This window comes from Ranitomeya variabilis, chromosome 5, assembly GCF_051348905.1.
Source record: "Ranitomeya variabilis isolate aRanVar5 chromosome 5, aRanVar5.hap1, whole genome shotgun sequence".
NCBI classification, from domain to species: Eukaryota; Metazoa; Chordata; class Amphibia; order Anura; family Dendrobatidae; genus Ranitomeya; species Ranitomeya variabilis.
In genome coordinates, this window is record NC_135236.1 from 16,385,816 (window position 1) to 16,410,287 (window position 24,472).

General features: G+C 45.0%; 1 protein-coding gene across 1 annotated transcript; it reads right to left on the reverse strand.

The window, feature by feature from the left end:
• Positions 1–21,409: 21,409 nt before the first annotated feature.
• LOC143774640 (olfactory receptor 6N1-like) lies at positions 21,410–24,056 on the reverse strand. Its single transcript, XM_077262393.1, has 2 exons — positions 24,036–24,056; positions 21,410–22,387 (listed from the first exon to the last, which is right to left on the reverse strand). The coding sequence occupies exons 1-2, from the start codon at positions 24,054–24,056 to the stop codon at positions 21,410–21,412; spliced, it is 999 nt and encodes a 332-aa protein (XP_077118508.1).
• Positions 24,057–24,472: the final 416 nt, after the last annotated feature.

Below are 24,472 nucleotides of genomic sequence, written 5' to 3' on the forward strand. Positions count from 1 at the left end.
TGCTGCCATGCAAACCTTTTATAGAGAAAGCTCTCGAGGACCTTCCTGGTGGTCCAATAGGAACTGCTTCATGACCTGCGCATGTGACCCCCGACCTCCAATGAGAGGTCGTCCCTTGGGCAAGCTCTGCAGCGGTAAACCAGGGCTTATTCCCAGGAGCATTTGCTCACCGCAGCACTGTGCTGGTTACAATGGCTGAGCCTGGAAGATCAGCAGTAACCAAGTGCACAGTATCTGCCTGAGCCAGATGCTGGGACTGACGTCTCCACTGAGCAGGCTCCACTGCGGCTGAAGAAGAATGGGAGACCGCAGTGGAGGTGGTTCGAGATTCCCCCTGTGCAGTGGCAGGGACTCAACACCTAACACAATTAGTCCTGAGTAGGCTGATACCCCATATATGGGGGTAAACCACTGTTTGGGTGCACGGCAGAGCTCAGAAGGGAGGGAGCACCATTTGACTTTTTGAGCGCAAAATTGGCTGTCGTATTTGGAGACCCCCTGATGTACCTAAACAGTGGAAACCCCCAATTATAACTCCAACCATAACTCCAACACACCCCTAACCCTAATCCCAACCCAATCCATAACCCTAATTAAAACCTAACCCCAAAGCACCCCTAACCCTAATCCCAACCCTAACCATAACCCTAATCACAACCCTAACCCCAAAACACCCCTAACCCTAATACCAACCCTAACCCTAATCTAAACCATAATCCCAACTCTAACCCTAACTTTAGCCCCAACCCTAACTATAGACCCAACCCTAACCCTAGCCCTAACCCTATCTTTAGCACCAACCCTAACCCTAACTTTTGCCCCAACCCTAACTCTAACTTTAGCACCAACCCTAACCCTAGCCCTAACCCTAACTCTAACTAGCCCCAACCCTGACTTTAGCCCAAACCCTAAACCTAACCCTAACTTAAGCCCCAACCAAAACCCTAACTTTAGCACCAACCCTAACCCCAACTCTAACCCTACCTTTAGCCCCAACCCTAACCCTAACTTTAGCACCAACCCTAACCTTAGCCCTAACCCTAACTTTAGCCCCAACCCTAGCCCTAACCCTAACCCTAGCCCTAACCCTAACCCTAATTGGAAAATACAAATACATACATTTTTTTTATTTTATTATTTTTCCTAACTAAGGGGGTGATAAAGGGGGGGTTATTTACTATCTTTTTATTTTGATCACTGTGATAGGATCTCACAGTGACAAAAATAAAACAAGAGGAAGAATCTTCCTCTGCCGGCCAGCAGATCACGACGGGCGCACTGCGCATGTGCCCGCTATTTTCTTCCCGCAGGAAGAAGCCGGCAGCCAGTAGGGGACACAGGAGGACCCAGGGACACCGGTAAGTATAACAGGGTCCCCGATCCCCCTATTTCTCTGTCCTCTGATGTGCGATCACATCAGAGGACAGAGAATGACACGCCGCTTATTTTTTTGCAGTCGCCGGTAAGCGGTTGATTACCAGCAATCGCAAAACAGGGGTCTGCAAAAACCAACCCCGATCATGTTCTTTGGGGTCTCGTCTACCCCCGGCAGCCGAGACCCCAAAGATCTGCCAGGTGCTGGCCGGCAGGCACACTGCGCATGTGCCCGCCATATTTTTCCCGGAAAAAGAAAATGGGAAATTGTGGGTTTTTTTTGTGGCCGCCAGTAAACAGTTAATTACCGGCGATCGCAACCCGGGGGTCAGTAAAAACCGACGAGATTCATGTTCTCTGGTGTCTTGGCTACCCCCAGTAACCGAGACCCCAGAGAAAATCCGACTCTGGGGGCGCAACACATTTTTTCCACAGCACCGTTAATTAACGGCACTGTGGTTTAAGTACCCTTAACTGCCACCATTAAAAGGCGTATCGGCGGTCGTTAAGGGGTTAACAGAAAATAGATCCAAGTAATAGGAAGTGTTTACTCTGCAGACATACTAAAAAGAGACAGATACATAGAGCGGGGTCCTGACTCCTGCCGTGACTATGCATCGAGATGCCACAGGGATGTGCGTGCCTGACCCCATACGCATGCACCCCTTAAGATGCTTCTAAATTTATAGGACTGAGTAAATGGTCAGGTTAAAAGGATTGTGGGACCTGATTGGGGATAAATTAGCAATTAGCCAGCACCTCAGGGGAGGTTACATGATCAAAGGACCTGGGCCTGACTGCAACCATGTGCTCTAACACCTTGCACAAGATAATATATCCTGTGACCCCAGCATGGATGCACAGCAGTAACTATTTAACACATTAGAACAAATTAATTTAGCAAACATTCAGCTGGCACATTAAAGGAATTGTTGCAGGATTAATAAAATAAATGTTCAGAATAACAAAATCAAGCTACTAAGTAAATTATATCAACATGCAACTTGAAACAAGCAAAAACTTTCTTTGGCTCACAGAACACAGAACACAGAACAGAACTATTTGGATTTTGCCCAACATGGAAAATCAGGAATTTTATAAGTACTTAAAAATTGTGACAATGTTTACCATTATATTTGTCACTGATACAAAAACGAACGGTTCTAGTAGGAAGGATTTTTTATCTTTTTTTGGTCAGTGTTCCTGTACATGAACACATTGTATCACTGGTGCTTTACAATTCTCTCTTCTGTTAACCTCTTCCTGACATCAGACCAACATGCACATCTGTTATTGAGTATTGGTGTATGGAGATGGGTTAGAAGTAGACATGGGTGGATTGATTTGTGGGACTTTGGTCCATCTGCCAGGTCAGTAGTCTCTGCCCACTGGACAAGAGGCTCGTGAATCCATTACCTTCTGGCATCCATGTCACATGTTTTGGCTAGCCGATATGGCACAATGTCATCATTGCAGCGTGATGTCTTCTATTTGCAACCACTTCAATGCTGATGTAAATCCGCTCTGGCTCTGAAGACCTGCGGTACATAGTTCATGTGATCAGTCAGTCACAGATTCAAGTCTTCCTGGAGGACTAAATAAAATGTAATTAAAAAGAAATGCAATAAAATTGCTTGTTGTTTAATCTTTTGTTTAATCATCAACCTTTTTTTAAACAAAGTAGTACACATCTCTCTTAACGAGACAGTCATTTAAGGAATCTGTCAGCAGGTTTTTACTTTGTAATCTGGAGACAATCGGAGATAGCGGCTGAAGCACAGAATTCAGGGATGTGTCACTTGTCAAAGTAATTTAGTAACTGTGAAGGATTTATCACTCAGACATTTACACTAGCAGCGCCTTCTCCCCATGTGATAAGCACCTCACTGTCTATGGACTTCTACATGGAGAGCCTGGTGTGGGCAGGGTTAGCTTTCTTAGCTTGGCTTCATTCTAAATCTAAAAGCTCTGATTGTGTGAGAACGGCTACACCCAAAAAACTAAGTGATACATTGTTGTATTCAATTTTTTTTTGCCTACATTATGCTGGTCTCAGATGAGGTAGCAAAAACCTGCTGTCAGATTCCCTTTAAGGCACTTAGAAGTGTTTAAGACCCAGAGTTGATGCAATCTGCTCTATAAGCAGCTATCTAGATGCCTTCTGCTCAGATGTGACAGAACATTTTGAAATTCAAATTAACCGGTTTCACCAATTTTTCTATGGAAATTCATTCTTCTGCAAATGGTTCACTGTAAATCAAATATTCTTCACTGTTGTGCGGTCACACCACTATCTGTACAGTTTCTTCAATGTTTTATGTTCTTTTGATTGTTTGGGAAATACATGTAATGTGAGCTTACACTCTACAGGAGAGAGAGGACCCCACTGACCATGAGAGCTTACACTCTACAGGCAAGAGAGAGGACCCCACTTACCATAAGAGCTTACACTCTACAGGAGAGAGAGGATCTCACTGACCATAAGAGCCTACACTCTACAGGAGATAGAGGATCTCACTGACCATAAGAGCTTACACTCTACAGGAGAGAGGACCCCACTGACCATAAGAGCTTACACTCTACAGGAGATAGAGGATCTCACTGACCATAAGAGCTTACACTCTACAGCAGAGAGGACCCCACTGACCATAAGAGCTTACACTCGACAGGAGAGAGAGGATTTCACTGACCATAAGAGCTAACACTCTACAGGAGAGAGAGGATCTCACTGACCATAAGAGCCTACACTCTACAAGAGAGAGAGAGGACCTCACTGACCATAAGAGCTTACACTCTACAGGAGAGAGAGGACCCCGCTGACCATAAGAGTTTACACTCTACAGGAGGGAGAGAGGACCCCACTGATCATAAGAGCTTACACTCTACAGGAGAGAGAGGACCCCACTTACCATAAGAGCTTACACTCTGCAGAAGAGAGAGGATCCCACTGACCATAAGAGCTTACACTCTACAGGAGAGAGAGAACCCCACTGACCATAAGAGCTTACACTCTACAGGAGAGAGAGGACCCCACTTACCATAAGAGCTTACACTCTACAGGAGAGAGAGGACCCCACTTACCATAAGAGCTTACACTCTACAGGAGAGAGAGGACCCCACTTACCATAAGAGCTTACACTCTACAGGAGAGAGAGGATCTCACTGACCATAAGAGCCTACACTCTACAGGAGATAGAGGATCTCACTGACCATAAGAGCTTACACTCTACAGGAGAGAGGACCCCACTGACCATAAGAGCTTACACTCGACAGGAGAGAGAGGATTTCACTGACCATAAGAGCTTACACTCTACAGGAGAGAGAGGATCTCACTGACCATAAGAGCCTACACTCTACAAGAGAGAGAGGACCTCACTGACCATAAGAGCTTACACTCTACAGGAGAGAGAGGACCCCGCTGACCATAAGAGTTTACACTCTACAGGAGGGAGAGAGGACCCCACTGATCATAAGAGCTTACACTCTACAGGAAAGAGAGAGGACCCCACTGACCATAAGAGCTTACACTCTACAGGAAAGAGAGAGGACCCCACTGATCATAAGAGCTTACACTCTAAAGAAGAGAGAGGACCCCACTGACCATAAGAGCTTACACTCTACAGGAGAGAGAGGACCCCACTGACCATAAGAGCTTACACTCTACAGAAAGAGGACCCCACTGACCATAAGAGCTTACACTCTACAGAAGAGAGAGAACCCCACTGACTATAAGAGCTTACACTCTATAGAAGAGAGAGAACCCCACTGACTATAAGAGCTTACACTCTACAGAGAGAGAGGACCCCACTGACCATAAGAGCTTACACTCTACAAAATAAAGAGGACCCCACTGATCATAGAATCATAGAATGGTGGAGTTGGAAGGGACCTCCTGGGTCATCTAGTCCAACCCCCTGCTCAAAGCAGAATTCACTAAATCATCCCAGACAGATGTCTCTTCAGCCTCTGTTTAAAAACTTCCATGAAAGGAGAACTCACCACCTCTTGTGGCCGCCTGTTCCACTCATTGTTCACCCTAACTGTCAAAAAGTTTTTCTAATACAGTATGTAATCTGGGTTTACTCCCATTCAGTTTCATCCCATTGCTTCTAGTCTTTCCTTGTGCAAATGAGAAAATAGATGACCCTTCTACAATGCGACAGCCCTTGAGATATTTATAGAGAGCTATTAAGTCTCCTCTCAGTCTTCTTTTTTGCAAGCTAAACATTCCCAAATCCTGTAACCGTTCCTCATAGGACATGGTTTGCAGACCAGTCACCATTCTGGTTGCTCGTCTCTGAACTTGCTCCAGTTTGTTGATGTCTTTTTTAAAATGTGGTGCCCAAAACTGGACACAGTATTCCAGATGAGGTCTGACCAAAGAGGAGTAGAGGGCAATAATGACTTCACGTGATCTAGACTGTATGCTTCTGTTAATACATCCCAGAATTGTATTTGCCTTTTTTGCTGCTGCATCACACTGTTGACTCATGTTCATTCTGTGATCTATCAGTATTCCCAAGTCTTTTCCACATGTGCTGTTGCTTAGCCCTATTCCTCCCATTCTGTATATGCTTTTTTCATTTTTATTGCCCAGATGTAGTACTTTGCATTTTTCCTTGTTAAAACCATTCTGTTAGTTGCTGCCCACTGCTCCAGTTTATTTATATCTTTTTGAATCCTCTCTCTCTTCTCTAGTATTAGCTATCCCTCTTAGCTTTGTGTCATCAGCACATTTAATTAATGTACCATCAATTCCTTCATCTAAGGGTACCGTCACACAGTGCAATTTTGATCGCTACAACGGCACGATTCGTGACGTTCCAGCGATGCATTTACGATATCGCTGTGTATGACACGCTACTGCGATCCGGATCCCCGCTGAGAATCGTACGTCGTAGCAGATCGTTTGAAACTTTCTTTCATCGTCTAGTGTCCCGCTGTGGCGGCATGATTGCATTGTGTGACACAGGTTGTATACGATGTGCGCACAGTAACCAATGGCTCCTACATCGCAAATACGTCATGAAATTATCGCTCCAGCGCCGTGTATTGCAACGGGTGACCGCAGTATACGACGCTGGAGCGATACTTATACGACGCTGCAACGTCACGAATCGTGCCGTCGTAGCGATGAAAATGGCACTGTGTGACGGTACCCTAAATCATTGATAAAGATGTTGAACAATACAGGGCCCAGAACAGAGCCTTGTGGTATCCCACTTGAGACATTCTTCTAACTGGATGTGCTGCCACTTACGACCACTCTTTGGGTCCACTCACTAAGCCAGTTATGAATCCACCTAACAGTTGCCTTGTCCATTCTATACTTAGTCATTTTTTTCAATAAGGATGGTGTGAGACACTTTGTCAAATGCTTTGCTGAAGTCAAGATATACTATATCTACAGCATTCCTCTGATCCACCCAGTCAGTGATTCTGTCATAGAAGGAAATTAAGTTAGTCTGACATGACATATTAGTTACAAACCCATGCTGACTCTTAATCACTTCATTCTTATCCAGGTACTTACATACAGTACATGTAGTTTAATAATTTGTTCAAAGATCTTTCCTGGTATAGACGTCAGACTCACCGGCCTATAGTTCCCTGGGTTCACATTCTTCCCCTTTTTGAAGATAGGAAAACAATTGCTCTTCTCCAGTCTTCTCGGGACTTCTCCTGTTCTCCAAGAATTTTCAAAGACTTTGGAGAGTGGTTCAAAAATTTATTCTGCTGTCTCCTTCAGTACTCTGGGATGTAATTCATCTGCACTTGGAGACTTGAATTCATTTATGTTAGCAAAGTGTTTCCTATCTTTCTCTTTATAGATATCCTGGATTCTTCTTTTCCTTTAATAGTACAGTGAAGATCAGGTGATGTTATATTTCCTTTCTGAGAGAAAACAGATGCAAAATAGGAATTAAAAAGTACGGCCTTCTCAACATCCTTTCTTAGGCTAGGTTCACATTGCATTAGGGCAATCCATTTAGCGCTAGAGCTAGCGGATTGCACTAACGCAATGTATTTGTAGGGGTCGCATTTAGGGGTCGCGTTAATGTCCCCGCTCTCGCAGATCCCCAATCTGCGAGAGCGGGGAACGGACCTCGGGCGCGCCACAAAAGAACGGCACATGGCTAGCGCGAGCCAAAAAAGGCACGCGCTAGCGATGCGCTTCAGGCAGAAACAACATTGCTGTCAATGGGTGCGCTAACGAACCCGTTGCACGGCGTTAATTGCGACATTTTCACCGTGCAACGCTGTCCGTTAGCGATCACCCAATAACGCAATGTGAACCTGGCCTTACCATTTCATCATTTTCATCCTGTAAAAATCCTATAGCATCTTTGACTTTTCTTTTACTTTTGACATATCCCCAAAATCCTTATTTATTGCTTTTGATGTTTCTTGCAAGCCTTAATTCATTGTCAGCTTTAGCTATTCTGATGTGTGCCCTGCAGGTTCTGCAGACAGCATTATATTCTTGTTTAGATATGCCTCCCTCTTTCCATCATAAGAGGTTACACTCTACAACAGAGAGAGTAAAGGTACCGTCACATTAAGCGATGCTGCAGCGATATCGACAACGATGCCAATCGCTGCAGCATCGCTGTGTGGTCGCTGGAGAGCTGTCACACAGACATCTCTCCAGCGACCAACGATGCCGAAGTCCCCAGGTAACCAGGGTAAACATCGGGTTACTAAGCGCAGGGCCGTGCTTAGTAACCCGATGTTTACCCTAGTTACCATTGTAAATGTAAAAAAAAAACCAGTACATACTCACATTCTGATGTCCGTCAGGTCCCTGGCCGTCTGCTTCCCGCACTGACTGTGAGTGCCGGCCGGCTGTAAAGTAAAAGCAGAGCACAGCAGTGACCTTTAACTTTATATTTAACCTTTATCGGGTTACTAAGCGGCCCTGCGCTTAGTAACCCGAGATTTACCCTGGTTACCATTGTAAAACATTGCTGGCATCGTTGCTTTTGCTGTCAAACACGACGATACACGCCGATCTGACGACCAAATAAAGTTCTGGACTTTCAGCAACGTCCAGCTATCCAGGACACTGCAACGTCACGGATCGCTATCGTTATCATTGCAAAGTCGTTTAGTGTGAAAGTACCTTAAGAGCTTTCACTCTACAGGAAGGAGAGAGGACCCTGCTGACCATAAGAATATACACTATACAGGAGAAAGAGAGGACCCCACTAACCATAAGAGCTGAAACTCTACAATAGAGAGCAAGGACCCATTGACCATAAGAGCTTACACTCTACAGCAGAGAGAGAGAAACCCACTGACTATAAGAGCTTTCTCTCTACAGGAGAGAGTGTTCCTGCTCATGTACCATGAATCTTGTGAAATTAAATAGTACAAATTTTCCAGGTTCAGCGAATTTGTAAAACTTTGACATGAATTCGATGTGCATTGCTTTGATTCGCTCATGTCTACTTCTGTTAATAAACTGACAATATTGATAGCAGATATCAGTCTGCTGTTGATGTACACGTTGGCCACGTACACTATGTTCCAAATCATTATGCAAATGACATTTTTCTCTGATTGTCCTAAATGGTCGGTGCAAATGACAGTCAGTCTAATAAAAGTCATCACCCGTTAGCGTATACATTGAATTTTATTGAAGAAACTCCCAATGATAACAGTATAATCTCCAAAATGAATAAAACCTCACAATGCACTGCTCCAAATTATTAGGCACAGTAGAATTTCTAAACATTTGATCTGTTTTAAAGAACTGGAAATGCTCATTTGAAGAATTTGCAGCATTAGGAGGTCACATTCACAGAACAAAAAAGCTATTTAACTCCAAAACATCCTAACAGGCCAAGTTACATATTACCATAGGAACCCGTCTTTGATATCAGCTTCACAATTCTTGCATACATTGAACTTGTGAGTTTTTGGAGAGTTTCTGCTTGTATTTCTTTGCATGAAGTCAGAATAGCCTCTCAGAGCTGCTGTTTTGATGTGAACTGCCTCCCACCCTCATAGATCTTTTGCTTGATTATAATCCAAAGGTTCTCTATAGGGTTGAGGTCAGGGGAAGATGGTGGCCACACCATGAATTTATTTCCTTTTATGTCCATAGCAGCCAATGACTCAGATGTATTCTTTGCAGCATGACAGCATGAGATAGTGCATTGTCAGCATGAAGATGCTTCTGCTCCTGAAAGCACATTTCTGCTTTTTATACCATGGAAGAAAGTTGTCAGTCAGAAACTCTATACACTTTGCAGAGGTCATTTTCACACCTTCAGGAACCTTAAAGGGCCCTACCAGCTGTTCTGGACCAAAACATGACTCCTCAACCTCCTTGCTGATGTCGCAGCCTTGTTGGGACATAGTGGCCATCCACCAATCATCCACTACTCCATCCATCTGGACCATCCGGGGTTGCTCGACACTCATCAGTAAACAAGACTGCTTGAAAAATAGTCTTCATGTATGTGTGGGCCCAATACAACCATTTCTGCTTGTGATTAGGGTTGAGCGAAACGGATCGTTCATTTTCATAAGTCGCCGACTTTTGGCAAAGTCGGCGTCTCATGAAACCGAGCCGATCCCTGTGTGGGGTCTGCCATGCGGTACGCGACTTTCGCGCCAAAGTCGCGTTTCAATGACGCTAAAAGCGCCATTTCTCAGCCAATGAAGGTGGACACAGAGTGTGGGCAGCGTGATGACATAGATCTCAGTCCCCACCATCTTAGAGAAGGGCATTGCAGTGATTGGCTTGCTTTCTGCTGCGTCACAGGGGCTATAAAGGGGCGTTCCCGCCGACCGCCATCTTACTGCTGCTGATCTGAGCGTAGGGAGAGGTTGCTGCAGCTTCGTCAGAAGCAGGGATAGTGATAGGCAGGGTACATAGAGCCCCAAACCGCTTGTGCTGTAGCGATTTCCACTGTCCAACACCACCTTTTGTTTGCAGGGACAGTGGAAGCTACATTTTTTTTTCCTCAGCGCTGTAGCTCATTGGGCTGCCCTAGAAGGCTCCCTGATAGCTGCGTTGCTTTGTGTGTACGCCGCTGTGCAAACCAACTGCTTTTTTTAAAGCACAAATCCTGTTTTTCCTTCCTTTCTGCACAGCTATCTTGTGTGTTTGTCCACACTTTTGTGTGCAGCAGTCCTTTATATAGCTGCCTGCCATACTTTTCTGAGATAACTGCAGGGAGATAAATATTGGCAAGTCTGCCTCCGTGCCAATCCTGTGGGTGGCATCTCTCTCTCATTGTGTGGCACTGAAAACACTGTGTAATACTTGGCCCTTTTTTTTTTTTGGGTACATTCTCCCTTTTCCCAAAAAAAATTTATTGGGAGATAAATATTGGCAAGTCTGCCTCCGTGCCATTGCTGTGTGTGGCATCTCTCTCTCATTGTGTGCCACCGAAAACACTGTGTAATACTTGGCCTTTTTTTGGGGGGGGTACATTCTCCCTTTTCCAAAAAAAAAAATTATTGGGAGATAAATATTGGCAAGTCTGCCTCCGTGCCATTGCTGTGTGTGGCATCTCTCTCTCATTGTGTGGCACCGAAAGCACTGTGTAATACTTGGCCTTTTTTTTGGGGGGGGGTACATTCTCCCTTTTCCAAAAAAAAAAATTATTGGGAGATAAATATTGGCAAGTCTGCCTCCGTGCCATTGCTGTGTGTGGCATCTGTCTCTCATTGTGTGCCACTGAAAACACTGTGTAATACTTGGCCATTTTTTTTGTTGGGGTACATTCTCCCTTTTCAAAAAAAAAAAAATATTGGGAGATAAATATTGCCAAGTCTGCCTCCGTGCCATTGCTGTGTGTGGCATCTGTCTCTCATTGTGTGCCACTGAAAACACTGTGTAATACTTGGCCTTTTTTTTGGGGGGGGTACATTCTCCCTTTTCCAAAAAAAAAAATTTTTGGGAGATAAATATTGGCAAGTCTGCCTCCGTGCCATTGCTGTGTGTGGCTTCTTTCTCTCATTGTGTGCCACTGAAAACACTGTGTAATACTTGGCCTTTTTTTTTTTTGGGTACATTCTCCCTTTTCCAAAAAAAAATTTATTGGGAGATAAATATTGGCAAGTCTGCCTCCGTGCCATTGGTGTGTGTGGCATCTGTCTCTCATTGTGTGCCACTGAAAACACTGTGTAATACTTGCCCATTTTTTTGTTGTTGGGGTACATTCTCCCTTTTCAAAAAAAAAAAAATATTGGGAGATAAATATTGGCAAGTCTGCCTCCGTGCCATTGCTGTGTGTGGCATCTGTCTCTCATTGTGTGCCACCGAAAGCCCACTGTGTAATACTGGGCCTTTTTTTTTTTAGGGTAAATTCTCCCAGAAAAATAAAAAAATTGTGGGAGATTAAGATTGGCATTTCTGCTTGAGTGCTGGTCCTGTGTGTGCCATCTGTCTCAAATTATTGGGCCACAGAAAACCTAGTGTGTAACATTGGGCCTGATTTTCCTTTTAGTGTCAGGCACCTATAAAGCTATATATAAATCCTACAGAAGTTTGAGTTCACCTTATAAGTTGTTTTACAGTAACAAATAGTGTTACTTTGGTTACGTTTTGCAAACAATGAGGAAGTCGTGGCCGTCGTGGAAGTCGTGGAAGAGGTCGTGGCCGTGGGCGGTCATTGTCAGCTGGTAATGATGGTAGTGGTGGTGGAGCATCAGGTGGTCATGGTAAAAGCAGTACAGCACCTAAGTCTCGAGTTGTTGAGCCAGGTTCGTTGTCTGGCTACACAAGGCCTCAAACGCTCTCTTTTCTGGGAGTAGGAAAACCACTTTTGAAGCCGGAGCATGAGGAACAAGTATTGGCTTTCATTGCTGACTCTGCCTCTAGCTCTTTCGCCTCCTCCTCGGAAAGTGCCAAATGTCACAGCAGTGCATCGTCAGTGGATGCTCCCGGTCAGGGACAAGTCGCTTCCTTGTCTTCTTCATCCAGAACAAGAGAGAAGGATGCGTCAGGAGACACAACGGGTTACTCCATGGAGCTCTTTACACATAACGTTCCTGGGTTAGACAGTGAAACAGTTAACAGGCCATGCCCATTAGAAGTTGAATCGGACATGGAGTGCACAGATGCACAGCCACAGCCAGATTACTATGCTGTTCCTTTGACTCAGACCAGAACATTGCCCTCGCAGTGTACTGAGGCAGAATCAAACCCAGCGGAGACTATGGTGCCCCGTCACGGACGCTATACCACCGGCTTACACGGTGACACAGATGAAATCGCACACGACATAGAAGAGGAGGTCATAGATGACCCAGTTGTGGACCCCGATTGGCAGCCATTGGGGGAACAGGGTGCAGGCGGCAGTAGTTCTGATGCGGAGGAGGAGGAGCTGCAGCAGGCATCAACATCACAACAGGTTCCATCTACCGGGCCCGTATCTGGCAAAAAACGCGTGGCAAAACCAAAACCAGTTGGAGGAGAGCGTGGCCATCCGGTTAAAGAAGCTCAGTCTGCAATGCCTGAAAAGGTATCCGATAGTAGAAAGAGTGCAGTCTGGCATTTTTTTATACAACATCCAAATGATCAGCGCAAAGTCATCTGTCAAAAATGTTCAACTACCTTAAGCAGAGGTCAGAATCTTAAAAGTCTAAATACAAGTTGCATGCATAGACATTTATCCACCATGCATTTGCAAGCCTGGACTAACTACCAAACGTCCCTAAAGGTTGCAGCACCCTCGGCCAATGAAGCTAGTCAGCAAAGCTACATCCCTTCCCTCCCTGTAAGCCGACCATTTCCCACACCACCTGCAGTATCTGTGCAGCTTTCGTCGCCAGGCCAAAGCAGTCAGGGAATCACCAGGTTAGTAGTAGGAAACATTGCATGTAGTGCACCGGCAAGAATACCATCTCCAACCGTCTGTCAGTCACCCATGTCCACCGGCACCACCGCTAGTTCCACGATCTCTAGCTCTCCAGTCCAGCTCACCCTACATGAGACTCTTGTTAGGAAAAGGAAGTACTCATCCTCGCATCCGCGTACACAGGGTTTGAATGCCCACATTGCTAGACTAATCTCATTAGAGATGATGCCCTACCGGTTAGTTGAAAGCGAAGCTTTCAAAGCGCTGATGGACTACGCTGTACCACGCTACAAACTACCCAGTCGGCACTTCTTTTCTAGAAAAGCCATCCCAGCCCTCCAACAGCATGTTAAAGACTGCATCGTCCATGCACTCAGGCAGTCTGTGACTACAAAGGTGCACCAGACAACAGATGCATGGACCAGTAGGCATGGCCAGGGACGTTACGTGTCCATCATGGCACACTGGGTGAATGTGGTGGATGCAGGGTCCACAGGGGACAGCAATATTGGGACAGTTCTGCCTAGCCCACGGTCAAGGAAAGAGTTGGCTGTAGGCGTTCGCCCCCCCCTCCTCCTCTTCCTCCTCCTCATGCAGAAGCGAGAGCTCGTCCACAGACCGCAGTTGCACATCCACTCCATCCACAGCTGCCACTTTTGCACACCAGGTGTGCCATTATGGGACAGCTAGTGGCAAGCGTCAGCAGGCTGTATTGGCAATGAAGTGTTTGGGCGACAACAGACACACCACGGAAGTTTTGTCCGAGTTCTTGCAGAATGAAACTCAGTCATGGCTGGGCACTGTACATCTTGAGGCAGGCAAGGTAGTGAGTGATAACGGAAGGAATTTCATGGCAGCCATAGCCCTTTCCCAACTGAAACACATTCCTTGCCTGGCTCACACCTTAAACCTGGTGGTGCAGTGCTTCCTGAAGAGTTACCCGGGGCTACCCGAACTGCTCCTCAAAGTGCGCAGACTTTGCTCGCATATCCGCCGTTCGCCCGTACACTCCAGCCGTATGCAGAACTATCAGCGGTCTTTGAACCTTCCCCAGCATCGCCTCATCATCGATGTTGCAACAAGGTGGAACTCCACACTGCACATGCTTCAGAGACTGTGCGAACACAGGCGTGCTGTTATGTATTTGTGGGAGGATACACGGGCAGGCAGTTGGATGGCAGACATGGAGTTGTCAGGTGTGCAGTGGTCGAAGCTACAAGACCTGTGTCAAGTCCTTCAGTGTTTTGAGGAATGCACACGGCTGGTTAATGCAGACAATGCCATAATAAGCATGAGCATCCCCCTAATGCGTCTGCTGATCCAAAGTTTGACGCACATAAAGGAGCAGGCGTCTGCAGCCGAGGAAGAGGAAAGCCTTGATGACAGTCAGCCATTGTTTGGTCAGGGCCGTGTAGAGGACGCGGTTGCGGGCGAAGAGGAGGAGGAGGATGAGGAGGATGATGGGGATGAGTACTTTTTGAATGAGGAAGCTTCTCCTGGGCCAACAGAAATTAGTTGCGTTGCAAGGCCGGGTTCTGTTTTTTTAAGGGAGACAAGTGACGTAGATTTTCCTGTAACTGCCCCTCAAACCAGCACAACCGCAGATTTTCCAACAGGAACTTTGGCCCACATGGCGGATTATGCCTTACGTATCCTCCAAAAGGACCCACGCATTATTAAAATGATGAGCGATGATGACTACTGGTTGGCCTGCATCCTTGACCCTCGCTATAAAGGCAAATTGCAAAATATTATGCCTCATGAGAACCTCAAACAAATATTAGCAACCAAACAAGCTACTCTTGTAGACCGTTTGATTCAGGCATTCCCAGCACACAGCGCTGGTGATGGTTCTCACACAAGCTGCAGGGGGCTACATGGCAGAGGTGTTAGAGGTGCACAGATCAGAAGTGGCGTTGGACAGAGGGGTTTTCTGACTAGGTTGTGGAGTGATTTCGCAATGACCGCAGACAGGACAGGTACTGCAGCATCTATTCAAAGTGACAGGAGACAACATTTGTCCACTATGGTTACTAACTATTTTTCAGCCCTTATCGATGTTCTCCCTCAACCGTCATTCCCATTTGATTACTGGGCATCCAAATTAGACACCTGGCCTGAATTGGCAGAATATGCGTTGCAGGAGCTTGCTTGCCCAGCAGCTAGTGTGCTATCAGAAAGAGTATTCAGTGCTGCAGGCTCAATGTTAACCGAAAAAAGGACTCGTCTGGCTACCCAAAATGTGGATGATCTCACCTTCATTAAAATGAACCACTCCTGGATTTCTAATTATTTTGCCCCACCTTTTCCGGCTGACACCTAGCTTTACTATAAAAAGGTCTTGCTTGTGGACTCGTCTTACTGAGTGATCAAATCTCTTAATTTGCAGCAGCTGTATGACCAGTATACGACATGTTTACACATCCCCCAATGGGAAAACTCCCCCCACGGGGCCGTTGTCTCACTCTCGACACTTGCCGCAAGCACCCGTTAGTTACAGTGCTGTTTGTCAGAAGAGTTGGGTGTGCTTGCTTTTGGTCGACGGCACTGCCACTGGGTCCCTCATAGTACAATGTAGTGTCTCTGGCGGTGGTGGTGCGCACCCAACGTCAGACACACCGTTGTAACATGAGGGGCCCTGGGGCGGTACCGCCGGCCACAAGAGAGTTCCCCCCCAGCTCAAACTGTGCTCTACCACGTGCAAAATTATCTCGCACAGCTCCACCAATGTTTAGTCTATGCGCTGACATGATTCAATGCCTGGCACTGACAAACAATAACAATTTCTTGACATCTATGATGCTAGTTAAAGTAGTCTGGGTCAGTGTCCTATATTGACACCAGTAAATACTAATTTACTGCCAAATTACTTTGTCATAAACTCTGCAGATGAGCCCACCCCTGTACCTAAGCATGCCACCCTTTTTTATTTATAGTTGTTTTGCGAGACATTACCATCTATTTATTTTTTGGGAGTACTAACTGTGTCAGACACTTCTTGCAATACTCCTCCACTGACCACAATGCTGCCTGGAGTGCCTGCCTGTGTATCCATGTAACCGATTTCAAACTGCCATGCCTGCCCACTGTTTGTTATTTTAGGCCTTTGTTAGCCTGTCTGCGGCCCCTAGTTGCAATACTCCTCCACTGACCACAATCCTGCCTGGAGTGCCTGCCTGTGTATCCATGTAACCGATTTCAAACTGCCATGACTGCCTACTGTTTGTTATTTTAGGCCTTTGATAGCCTGTCTGCGGCCCCTACTTGCAATACTCCTCCACTGACCACACCAATGCTGCCGGTGTACCCCTGGAACCTATTTAAAAGTTCATAGAGCCTAGTTATATATTTTATTTACTATTAATAAGGCCATGATGGACTACGCTGTACCACGCTAAAGCTAACCAGTCGACACTTCTTTTGCGAGAAAAGCCATCCCAACCCTCCACCAGCATGTAAAAGACCGCATTGTCCATGCACTCTGGCAATCTGTGAGTACAAAGGTGCACCTGACAACAGACGCATGGACCTGTAGGCATGGCCACGGAAGATTACGTGTCCATTACGGCGCAATGGGTTAATGTGGTGGATGCATGGTCCACAGGGGACAGCCTACTAAGTCTGTCTGCAGTCCCTAATTCAAATTGTCCTCCACTGTCTAAATCGGAGCTTCCACCTTCTGGCTTTCGGCCTATAGTATCAGATATTAAACTGCATGTGGCCTTCAACTTTGGTTACGGCCTACTAACGGTGTCTGCCCCTGCCTTGTGTTTGTCCTCAACTGAATAAAGCTGAGCTTCAACCTTCTGGCTCTCATTAAGTGCTGTGTGTTTAAAAATTGGTGGTTAGTGCCTACTAACGGTGTCTGCCCCTGCCTGGTGTTTGTCCTCAACTGAATAAAGCTGAGCTTCCACCTTCTGGCTTTCGGCCTATAGTATCAGATATTAAACTGCATTTGGCCTTCAACTTCAGTTACAGCCTACTAACGGTGTCTGCCCCTGCCTGGTGTTTGTCCTCAACTGAATAAAGCTGAGCTTCAACCTTCTGGCTCTCATTAGGTGCTGTGTGTTTAAAAATTGGTGGTTAGTGCCTACTAACGGTGTCTGCCCCTGCCTGGTGTTTGTCCTCAACTGAATAAAGCTGAGCTTCCACCTTCTGGCTTTCGGCCTATAGTATCAGATATTAAACTGCATTTGGCCTTCAACTTTGGTTACGGCAAACTAACGGTGTCTGCCCCTGCCTGGTGTTTGTCCTCAACTGAATAAAGCTGAGCTTCCACCTTCTGGCTTTCGGCCCATAGTATCAGATATTAAACTACATTTGGCCTTCAACTTTGGTTACGGCCTACTAACGGTGTCTGCCCCTGCCTGGTGTTTGTCCTCAACTGAATAAAGCTGAGCTTCATCCTTCTGGCTTTCGGCCTATAGTATCAGATATTAAACTGCATTTGGCCTTCAACTTTGGTTACGGCCTACTAACGGTGTCTGCCCCTGCCTGCTGTTTGTCCTCAACTGAATAAAGCTGAGCTTCATCCTTCTGGCTTTCGGCCCATAGTATCAGATATTAAACTACATTTGGCCTTCAACTTTGGTTACGGCAAACTAACGGTGTCTGCCCCTGCCTGGTGTTTGTCCTCAACTGAATAAAGCTGAGCTTCCACCTTCTGGCTTTCGGCCCATAGTATCAGATATTAAACTACATTTGGCCTTCAACTTTGGTTACGGCCTACTAACGGTGTCTGCCCCTGCCTGGTGTTTGTCCTCAACTGAATAAAGCTGAGCTTCATCCTTCTGGCTTTCGGCCTATAGTATCAGATATTAAACTGCATTTGGCCTTCAACTTTGGTTACGGCCTACTAACGGTGTCTGCCCCTGCCTGCTGTTTGTCCTCAACTGAATAAAGCTGAGCTTCATCCTTCTGGCTCTCATTAAGTGCTGTGTTTTTAAAAATTGGTGGTTAGGGCCTACTAATGGTGTCTGCCCCTCCCTGGTGTTTGCCCTCAACTGAATAAAGCTGAGCTTCATCCTTCTGGCTTTCGGCCTATAGTATCAGATATTAAACTGCATGTGGCCTTCAACTTTGGTTACGGCCTACTAACGGTGTCTGCCCCTGCCTGGTGTTTATCCTCAACTGAATAAAGCTGAGCTTCAACCTTCTGGCTCTCATTAAGTGCTGTGTGTTTAAAAATTGGTGGTTAGGGCCTATTAACGGTGTCTGCCCCTCCCTGGTGTTTGTCCTCAACTGAATAAAGCTGAGCTTCAACCTTCTGGCTCTCATTAAGTGCTGTGTGTTTAAAAATTGGTGGTTAGGGCCTACTAACGGTGTCTGCCCCTCCCTGGTGTTTGCCCTCAACTGAATAAAGCTGAGCTTCATCCTTCTGGCTTTCGGCCTATAGTATCAGATATTAAACTGCATTTGGCCTTCAACTTTGGTTACGGCCTACTAACGGTGTCTGCCCCTGCCTGGTGTTTGTCCTCAACTGAATAAAGCTGAGCTTCAACCTTCTGGCTCTCATTAAGTGCTGTGTTTTTAAAAATTGGTGGTTAGGGCCTACTAATGGTGTCTGCCCTTCCCTGGTGTTTGCCCTCAACTGAATAAAGCTGAGCTTCAGTCTTTAGGCTTTTGGCCTAAAATATCAGATATTAAACTGCATTTGGCCCATTAGTGTGTTTGGGCCCTTAAAACAGTGTCTGCTGCTCCTGGGTTTGCTACTCCACTGAACAAAGCAATGCCGCCTGTTTAGTCCTGTTACCAATTTTGAACTGCATTTAGCCTACTTTATTCTTTGGCCCTATATCTGTTTCCTCCTCATCCTGCCCATTGCCCAGCCACTGCTAGATGAGTCTGCTGGTACATTGACCTAGACCACTACATTCCCCTTGCACTCTACACAGCCAGAATCTGACCCTGCTGAAAGTAAGGTTCCCCTTCCCGCATGTTATACCACCTAACACAGGGACAAAGAGGAAGGTGCAGATGAAAGTGCAGGTTCCTTCATCAGGTGGGGGGGCATACTCGTTGGCGACGTCACTGGCACAGGGCCCCTCAGAGTACGCAAAAGTGTCGCTGCTGGTGGGAGGCGCCCCCGCCGTGCAAACACACCGCTGTACTTTGAGGGGCCCTGTGCCAGTGCCAATGCGAACGAGTGTGCCCCCCTGCTTGCTCAGGATCACAGCACTTGCAACGTTGAAATACTTACCTCTCCCTGCTCCACCGCCGTGACGTAGTCCACGATTCCTGGGCCCACTAAAACCTTGAACCAGCCCTACCCCCCACAACTTTTGCCAAATGACCCCCAAGTTCCAATGCCCAACTATTATTATAAAGTTAATTAAGATTGACAAGCTTCAGAAAACAAGAATGGATGTTTTTGGCATTAAAATGGGCACTGTAGGTGTTTTCCTGGCCTCCACTCGCTGCCGACTATGCTTCCCCATTGACTTGCATTGGGTTTCGTGTTTCGGTCGATCCCCGACTTTTAGCGATAATCGGCCGACTGCACTCGACTCGACTCTGGACAAAGTCGGGTTTCACAAAACCCGACTTGATCTTTAAAAAATGAAAGTCGCTCAACCCTACTTGTGATCACTGTTTAGGGGAGGCTGAATAGTAGGTTTATGCAACAAAGCAAGCCTTTGAAGGATCCTACACCTTGAGGTTTGAGAGACTCCAGAGGCACCAGCAACTTCAAATAACTTTTTGCTGATTTGTAATGGTATTTTGGCAGCTGCTCTCTTAATTCAATGAATTTATCTGGCAGAAACCTTCCTCAATATGCCTTTATCTGCATGAACTCTGTTTCAGTCATAAATCTCTTCATAGTATGATGATCACTCCTAAGTTTTCATGAAATATCTAATGTTTTCAAACCTTGTCCAAGGCATTGCACTATTTAACACTGTTCAGCAGCAGAGAGATCCTTTTTATTTCCTATATTGCTTGAAACCTGTGGCCTGCTTAATAATGTGGAACATCATTTTTAAGTAGTTTTTCTTTAATTAGAATCAACTGGAAAACTAATTATCACATGTATTTAAGATTGATTTCAATGATCCATTGAGCCCTGAGATACAATACCATCCATGAGTTTATTTGAAAAACAAAACGATTAAATCTTTATGACACTTAAATCCAATTTGCATAATAATTTGGAACACAGTGTATATCACGTCAAGTTCTATATATATTGATCATGACGCTTGCTGCCAGGGCCGGACTGGGACTAAAATTCAGCCCTGGCATTTGAAGTCACACAGGCCCACTTGTCGCATGGTGACTGTATATCTTTGTACACTTGTAGGTTACAAGAACCGAGGGGAGTGTAACACGACTATATAACATATAATTACAGCTGTGTCCAGCATTACAGCTCAGTCCCCATAGAATGTAATACAGCACAGCCCCCATAGACTATAATACAGCACAGCCCCCATAGAATGTAATACAGCACAGCCCCCATAGAATGTAATACAGCACAGCCCCCATAGAATGTAATACAGCACAGCCCCCATAGAATGTAATGCAGAACAGCCCCCATAGAATGTAATGCAGCACAGCCCCATAGAATATAATGCAGCACAGGCCCATTGAATGGAATGCAGCCAGCCCCAAAGAATATAATGCAGCACAGGCCCATGGAATGGAATGCAGCCAGGCCCATGGAATATAATGCAGCACAGCCCCCATAGAATGTAATGCAGGCAGCCCCCATAGAATGTAATGCAGGCAGCCCCCATAGAATGTGCTTGTGCTTGGCATGCAGAGGCTCCCTCCCTGTCCCTGGTACCGTGGTACGTACCTGGCTGTAGTTCACCACCACAGCTCCTCCCACTGCACACCCGATGCTGGCTCAGTGGCTCCTATTAGGTCTTGCTGCAGCCACTATTGCGACACCTTTACACTCCTGTCTGGCGCTGCAGGGGTTAATGAGTTCTCCTACCCCCATCCTGGTCAGGTGACCGCAGCACCCGCACACATTTTCACTGTCCTGCGGTGCCTCATCCCGGAAGACACTGCAGTGAGTGCAGAGTGCAGACACATCGTTCTCTTCTCTGTCAGGAATTGATCATGTGACCTCCAGCCCGGCTGCTGGTATTCTAATCCCGCCTACTCATGCATGTGACTGATCACATGCTTGTGAGTAGTGACATCACCGAAGGTCCTTTACCTTTATCGCAAGTTGTAACTATTTATAGTACTGACTTCCCTGACACCAATTAACGGATCAAGCGGCCCACTACTGCCACCGGCCCTTCTGGCATTTGCCAGAACTGCCCTATGGCCAGTCCGGCCCTGCTTGCTGCTTTCTTAATATCTTTATTTCTGAAACTATATATCATGGGGTTAATCATAGGAGTGAATACAGTGTACAGAAGGGACAGAACTTTACTAATGGTCATTGTTTTCCGCTTTGTTGGGACGACATAAACACTGAATATCGTCCAGTAGTAAACGCAGACCACAGTGAGGTGGGAGCTGCAGGTGGAGAAGGCTTTCTTTTTTCCAAGGTTGGATGGGATCCTTAGAATGGCAAGAACAATATTAGTGTAAGAATAGATGATTATTGAGGTTGGTGTAAAGATGGCGGGTACGCTTAGTACAAAGCTCTCTATTTGTACAATAAAGGTGCCAGAACAGGCGATATCTAGCAAAGGAAGAATATCACAGAAGAAGTGGTCAATGATATTTGATGCACAAAATAAAAGAGTAGATATTGTTACGGTGTCAAGTAATAAAACAATAAGGCCAAGTAACCAAGATACAATCGCTAATTTCATACAATTATTGTTTGTCATAATAGAAGTGTAACGGAGGGGGTTACAGATGGCCACATATCTGTCATAGGACATCACTGTGAGGAGGAAACATTCAGATGCTTCCATGGCACCAAAAAAACAAAACTGAGCTATGCAAGTGACAAAAGAAATCGTAGCTCCATCATTTAGTAGAATATGAAACATATTGGGAGCAATGTCTGTGGTCAACAAGATGTCACTGATGGACAGCTGTGAGATGAAGAAGTACATTGGAGTGTGGAGGTTCTGGCTGGTGGACACTAAGGTGATGATCAGGAGATTTCCAAATATTGTTCCAAAGTAGACAATCAGGAGAAGACAGAAAAGAAAAATTCTAAAACATTGACTGCCTTGAAATCCCAAAAGAAAAAACTCATTGACCACAGTAAGATTATATTTCTAGAAAATAAAAACATAGGTCAAAATTATTACTTTGTCGTCAACTAAAAGCAAATTATCATTATTTTTTGCATGATAATCTACTTTTCACTGGCCCTCTTGTGTGGCAACTATGATTTTTTTGGTTGCTCTTTATCATTTTTTTATTTTTTTTATGAAGACAAAAGGAAAAAAAGCACCAGTTCTATTTTTTCGCACCTTTTACTATTTGGTATAATTGATATATACAGTAATCTTTCTTCTCTATGGTGATAATACAACATTTTAACTTAGTTTTCATGCATTTTTTTCACTATATTTTTAAGCATTTTTATTTTCATTTAGACAGAGATATGTGAGGATTTGTGGGACAATCAGTGCAATTTTGGCAAATATTACCTTGTGATCCCTAGTCCATTTCTTTGCAGTAGCAATAAAAAATATTGAACATTGAACGTTTCATGTTTACACTATATGAAGATCGATGAGCAGTTTAATTGACAGGTTAACTTTATTCTAAGTGTTGATACAACTATGGACATTTTAAATAGTTTTTTATGAAAGAAAAAAATTGACTTGTTCAGAAAAACATTTTTTTTTTCATTCGTGGAATTAACTGTAGTTTTTATTGTTAACCTTTTGGGTTCATAAAACTTTTTTACCACTTTTTACTTCACTTTTGCGGTAAAGAATTTGCAAAAATAGCAATTGTAGCTTTTGTATATATTATTTCGGCTATTTAAATAAAGACATAGATTAATAGTACAGGTTGGTCTGTAAGTAGTAATACCAAATATGTGTCTTTTTCAAAAGTATGCAATTTTTTTCTATAATCTGTTATTGTAATTTTATTGTAAAACTTGTGATTTCATTTTTTCTGCATTAATTTATCTTTTTAGATTTTTTTCACTTTTTTTGCAAAGCTGGTCTCTCATGTGCTCTTTAAAATATAATTCTTTGATCACTTAGATATTACACTTCATTACTCATATAATCAGTATATACTGACAGGCAGCCTATTAGACACCCTTGAAAAGGATCTAACAAGTATCAATATATGGCAGACACAGAGGCCATTGTTGGACAATCAGTTTTTGTGGGAATAGTTTAGCATCCTGCTATCAAACTTCTGGGGGAAAGATAGGGGAATTAACAGAGGGAGCTCTCTCCCGCTTTCAAATTTCTCAGGTGAATCATTCACTATTGACCATGGTATGTTGTGAGGGATTGACCTGCTGGGATCAGAGCAAATTCCAGTTGCAGAAGTTCAGTCACAAATTACTGTCAACTTCTGCTGCAGATGTCACAAGCACAGCTCTTATCTTGTGCCAAGCTGTCCTTGTGTCTTGTCTTGTATCATGCTATCCCTGTCTTGTCTTGTGCCATGCTATCCCTGTGTCTTGTCTTGTGTTGTGCCATGTTATCCCTGCGTCTTATCTTGTGCCATGCTATCCCCATGTCTTGTCTTGTGCCATGCTATCCCTGAGTCTTATCTTGTGCCATGCTATCCCTGTGTGTTGTCTTGTGCCATGCTATCCATGTCTTGTGTTGTGCAAAGCTATCCCTGTGTCTTGTATTGTGCCAAGCTATCAATGTGTCTTGTCTTGAGTCATGCTATCCCTGTGTCTTGTCTTGTGCCATGCTATCCCTGTCTTGTCTTGTGCCATACTATCCCTGTGTCTTGTGCCATGCTATCCCTGTGTCTTGTCTTGTGCCATGCTATCTTTTTGTCATGTCTTATGCCATGCTATCCCTATGTCTTATCTTGTGCCATGCTGTTTCTGTTTCTTGTCATGTGCCATGCTATCCCTGTGTCTTGTCTTGTGTCATGCTATCCCTGTGTCTTGTCTTGTGCCATGCTATCCCTTTGTCTTGTGCCATGCTATCCCTGTGTCTTGTCTTGTGCCATGCTATCCCTTTGTTTTGTGCCATGCTCTTCCTTTGTCTTGTGCCATGCTATCCCTTTGTCTTGTGCCATGCTCTTCCTTTGTCTTGTGCCATGCTATCCCTTTGTCTTGTGCCATGCTCTTCCTTTGTCTTGTGCCATGCTCTTCCTTTGTCTTGTGCCATGCTATCCCTGTGTCTTGTCTTGTGCCATGCTATCCC